This window comes from Loa loa (assembly GCF_000183805.2).
Source record: "Loa loa unplaced genomic scaffold supercont3.213, whole genome shotgun sequence".
Taxonomy (NCBI): Eukaryota; Metazoa; Nematoda; class Chromadorea; order Rhabditida; family Onchocercidae; genus Loa; species Loa loa.
This window is the reverse complement of record NW_018108393.1, coordinates 68,612-74,409: the sequence shown is the minus strand read 5'-3', so window position 1 is coordinate 74,409 and position 5,798 is coordinate 68,612. Positions and strand designations below refer to the sequence as shown.

The following is a 5,798-nucleotide window of genomic DNA, read 5'->3' as shown; positions in this document are numbered from 1 at the left end:
AAATCTGTTAGATGAGATAAAACTGTAAATGATATATGCATACCTACAAATAGCAACTAAACCAAGAACGATATTACCAGAAGAACGATTTTCAACCCTATTCAATAGATATGAATGTGGTAAACCGTGAAGACTCATTAATTTTCCACGTACGTCTATCCTCTGTAAATAGAAATTAATTAAGAAAAAAAAAAAAAGGTAATCATTGATAGCATATAATTTGATACGAATGAATAAATTATATTTTTATCTTTATACTTTTATGATTTATTTTTAAATACCAAAATGTTACAAAATACATTTACGTGTATTCATCTACGTTTATAATAGTTTCACTTAACCTGAGATAATTCATTTACTAATTAAAATAAATTGAATTTGATTTCAAATTAAAACGGTACGAGATAATGAGTTACAGATTAATTTAAGTTTATTCACCTGCGGATAATAATTTCTCTCAATGTGAGATAATTTACTTGCCAATTAAAATAAGTTAAAATTAATTTTAAATTGAAACAGTATGAGATAATGTAAATTTAGAAAAAAAAAACCAAGAAATCCGCAAGTATTATCCAATAAACAACGAAATCGAGCATTAACATTTCGTTCTAAATAAGGCATACCACCTGAAAATAAATTTAAAAAGTCAAAAAAAAAAAAAAGGAAATTGATATAAATTATTTTATTTTGATATGAAATTTTTATTGTTAGTATGATATGGCAAATGATAAATAATTGCATACCATGTGTAAGGATATCTTGTAAACAGGTTACATGAAGTGGAACATTGTAATTCCAGGCTAACTGTAATTTAATATCTTCACGATCCTCTGAATGTATCATTTCAAATAAAGATTGATGAAGAATATCTGACTGAAAAGATATATGAGGATAATTTGTTTCATTTTTCCTTTTTTTTTTTTTTTTGCTGAAATAAGCATAATTAATTAAGCAAGCATAATTGATTAAAGAGATTATTTTTAATTTGAAAGAAAACTAACATTCAACTTCTCGAAAATCACTATTAATTAGCTAAAATAATGTTGCTATTGATCAATGTCTTTTCTTTCCGCTCATCATAAAGAATTTTTATAAACTTATAATAAAGATAGCTTTTGTACAGCTATTATTTATCATTATCAATTACGTGACTTATATTTGTTAAATTTTATTTTAATTTAAAAAATTGTAAATCGTGTTTATATGATGATTGAAAATTTAAAGTAAGTTTTTTTTTGTTTTTATTTTTATTTTTTGATATTACAAATTTTATTTTGAGTTACCTGATGAAATCCAAGATATGTTTCAATATTTTCTGAAACGTAATAAATATCACCATTCTCATTTAATATCAAAATGAAACCACCAAGTGCCTAAAATTTCATTTAAATTAAATAATACAATTGTATGAAATTTAAATAAATTTCAATATACAAAAAGAAAAAAAAGGTTATAATTAAAAAGTAAAGTTGAAATAGTTTAATTTATCATCAATGAATAGAAAGATGAAAATTGAAATTTAGAAAATATTGAAACAATAATCAAATTTTGTTAAATAGAAAAAAAACGACATATTTTTGGTTAAAAATTATTTCTTTTACAATTTGAAATAATAAAATTAAAGTTTTAAAAATTTTAGAAAAACTTCAGAAATTAAATTTTTAAAAACAGTAACCTTTAGAGCCATACTTTCGAAATCGTATTCATTTGGATCAATAATTGATTGTCCGGAACAATGATGAATAGCTGTTGGAATACCGCCACCATATGGAATTGTCGCATCATTGGTTGGTATAAATGGATAACTATGAGCAAAAGCAAACGGAAAATTTGCAATATATCGATGTAAGCATGCTAAAATTTACAATAATTTGTCTATGATAATTTAAAAAAATATTGGATAAAATTTAATTTGAATTCCAATTTAATTCCAGTAATATTGGAAAGAATTGTAAATTTCAAAAATTTTTCAAAAAAAAAAACATTGAATTTAGTACACGGAAATACTTCATTGAATTTAAATTCAATTTTGAAGTAAAATTTTTTATTAAATTAAAAAATTTCAAATAAAAATTTCGGTAATAACACAAACGAAAATTTAACAAATTGGATCCGTTTCAAATAAGCATAATTTTAATTTGATAAATGAATAGACGTGTTAAAAAATTTGTACTAAATTAAATAAATTTAAAATTCGTTTTTTATTTTTCAAAATCCCTCATTTCATAGTAGTAACTTTAAAGCTAATTTGATAAATGACGTGTTAAAAAATTTACGCTAAATTAAATAGATTTCAATAAATTTAGAATTCGCTTTTTATTTTTCAAAATCCCTCATTTCATAGTAGTTACTTTAAAGTAATTTAAATATTTCTTCCTTCAAACTTTCTAAAATGCTTCTTTTAAGATGAAATCTATTTTATTAGCCATATATTGCGTGCTTTAAGCTTTTAAATTTTATTGAAGATCATAGAATAAGTCCATTGTAATTGTAAACAACTTTAAAAAAAAAATTCATTGAAAATTTATTTTTTTTTTGTAATTAAATTTTCGCATTGTATTTTCAATTGCATCCTTAAATTGATTAAAAATTTTAAAGACGATAAAAATAAATTGATTAATTTTATTTATTGAAAATTTGCTTTTCTGTTTCATTTATTCCAATTCATTAGTATTTAATATAAATAAGAATTAAATCAGAAATAGTAAAATGTGCAATTAAAATTTTGAATTTAAACTTCCGTTAAAATCTCAAATTTTTCTTTTTTTTTCAAATATAACAAATAATTTTTTACAATTCTTCTTTCGAAACATTTCATACTTTTAGAGAAATTTTAAAAATTTAAATTTAAAACGAAGAAAAGAAAACAAAAAACATATAAAATGATAGTGTTGGGGAGAAATATTTCAAATTGATTTAAAAAAAAAAAACTTTGTCGAACTTTTTTTCTCGACTAATTTTAAACAAATCAATTTTTGCTCATACAATAAGAAATAATTGATAAAATGGGATCAAACAAGAAGAAAAAATTATCGTTTTTTTTTTCTTTCACCTTTTCACACAAAATAGTTTGAAGAATTTTCAGAAGTAATCGTCATCTTACACCTGTCAAGTCAATGTCATTAAATGTCATCAAAGCCATTTTTAATTACCGGTTTGTCCAATAATCATCACCACAAAGTTTCTGGCAACCTTTGTTTGACATACTGTTGACAAACTTATCATCTTTTACTGATGTTTCCCATTCTTAATCAAGTTCAATATAATATTTACCTCGAAACACTTTCCTTTTTTCCTTCTTCCTTTTTTAACTCCCGGTTTTTCTCGGTCTTCAATCAAATGTCAAAAATTTATCAGAATATTTGATATAAGAGATCATTTTGCATTTGTTGATAGCTTTTGACACATAAAATGTCACATTGACTATGGGAATTGAAATTTTTTATCAATAAGTAGAACTAATTTGATATTGTTCCATTTTAAAAAATGAAATGAACAGCAGTTAACTAATTAATGTCAAAAATTAATAGCAGAAATTAGCATACGAAATGAGAGATTCATTAAGTGACAGTAATTATTCGCTTTTACAGGTGAGAAGAACTGGTAATAATGTCAATAATAAGTGAGAAAATATATCTATAAGAAAGTAATTACTGCTGGTAGTAATTAACAATGGATAATTAATTAAGAATGATTAAGGGATAGTAATGATATGATATGAAAAGTTGATAACATATCCCACATTAAATTTTTGGGTGTGTGCAACGAATAGAATAATTAAATATGCTTTTAATTAATTATAATTTTAATTCTAGCCATTATGATCAATTATAATTTAACAATATAATTTTCTACAGTTAATAAATAATTTTACTGAATAGGAATGCAACAATAAATTTCTTCCCGAAAACGATATTTAAATATTATTTAACAATATTTAAAAAGAAAAAAATAAGAAAAGATATTTAAATAATTATTTGGAATTTAATTCAAGTAATTAAACAGAGTGATTTCAATTTCGTAATAAAATTGTAAAGTTGTTTAATTTTAATTATCCAACATATTTTTAAAAAGTTCAAAGAAAATGAACCAAAAAATATTTTAAAAATTTTTAAGTAAATACAAATTGAAATATCTGATAATGCTTCCAGTAATTTCCATTTATTTTGCCAATATTCCCTTCCATAATATTGGCACCAAATAAAAATATTAATAAAAAAAAGAAAAAAATCGAAATACTTAATAATAAGGTACCGAATGATATGTTCGGCAATATAATATGCAAGATGAATCTATCATTAAATCCATCCTTTTTCATATAAATTTTTTCAAAATTTGGCTAAGAAAAAAAAATGAAAAAGAAGATGAAAGATTAGGATTGTAAAAGAAAAAAAAAAATTACTGTCTCTTAAAATTTATTAAAAAGAAAAAATTTTAAATATTTTTTAAAGAAATGATTGAATTTTCCCAACAAAACAATTTCATAATTTGTAAATTTATTTTTATTTTATTTTTTTAGACAAAAAGTTTCATCGTATGCTATAATGATTTACAAGTTTAACACAAAAAAAGTAATATGATGGAATTTTGATCAAGTAAATAAAATCGAATTATATGAATAGGAAATGATTAACAAATACCATTATTGAAATATTATTCAATTATTCGAGTTTAACACGTTTTTCCAGTTTAACATTATTCGATTATTCGAGTATTATTCGAGTTTAACAAAAAAAAAAGTAGATATGATGGAATTTCGATTAAGTGAATAAAATCGAATTATAAGAATAGGAAATGATTAACAAATACCATTATTGAAATATTATTCAATTACCATATGAGGTACTTAATTCTAATCTTACTATAACATTTCGTAAAAACAACATTAGTTTTTAAAATAAATAGAAAAAAATTTGCAAATTCAAAGAGAAGATTATATGATTTTATTTTTTGCTTACATTATTGTTTCATTCATTTTTTTTTCTTTCTAAGCTTCATAAGATTAATGTGTGAAAATTACCAATACATGTGATTAATTTATGCAATACTTAGTAATTAAAGTACTTAATTATATCCTCAAAAAAATGATCATATAAGCCTTATCATACCTTTCCTATGCTTCACTGAACAATTCACTTATAAGGAATCGAATTATAGGGCAGGTGTTTACCATTAAAATATCAAAAATTTGATCTGAGGACAAATTCTATGCAAGATAATGATGAAACATTTTGCTATTTTTTATTCGTACGTTTTCATTCATATTTATTCATCAATTCATAATTAATTTATTAATTTCAATTAAATGCTTAATATCGGAAAAAAATTGCAAATTAAAGTTACAGTAATTAAAAAATTATTTTAATTATCGTATTGTTGAATAATACAAATAAATTGCTATTAACTTTTTTCTAGTTATAAAATATATTAAATAAAAGTTTTATTAGTTATTATTGAAAATTTTGAATTCGGTTTGAGATAATTTTCATAAATGTTACGGTAAATGTGAAAGGTAAATTAAATTAATAACTTATAATTATCAATTACTAATCATAATACTAATCATATGTTATTACTAGAATGATTTCTACCATTACAGTATGAAAAATGAATGATATAAATATTGGAAAAGACTTACCGAAAGTAATAAACAATAGTTTCATATTACATTTTTGCAAATATTGCATCATTATTATTACAATGTTGTTCGTTATAGAAATAAAGAAATAAAAAATGAATTGAATAATTAAATTGACACTTTTTATTTACTTTGTTAATTGAGGCAAAAAAAAAAAAGA

The 5,798-nt window shown here is 21.9% G+C and overlaps 1 protein-coding gene across 1 annotated transcript in view; it reads right to left on the bottom strand.

Moving 5' to 3' along the window:
• Nucleotides 1-2,813, bottom strand: part of LOAG_12021 (hypothetical protein) — a gene marked incomplete at both ends in the record, with an annotated part of 3,504 nt that extends 691 nt beyond the window's left edge. The window contains 6 exons of the mRNA XM_020448463.1: nucleotides 44-155; nucleotides 552-626; nucleotides 744-873; nucleotides 1,284-1,373; nucleotides 1,676-1,854; nucleotides 2,795-2,813. Of these exons, the coding sequence (XP_020301396.1) occupies nucleotides 44-155; nucleotides 552-626; nucleotides 744-873; nucleotides 1,284-1,373; nucleotides 1,676-1,854; nucleotides 2,795-2,813 (605 nt within the window). The remainder of the gene's footprint in view (nucleotides 1-43; nucleotides 156-551; nucleotides 627-743; nucleotides 874-1,283; nucleotides 1,374-1,675; nucleotides 1,855-2,794) is intronic.
• Between the last annotated feature and the right edge of the window lie 2,985 nt (nucleotides 2,814-5,798).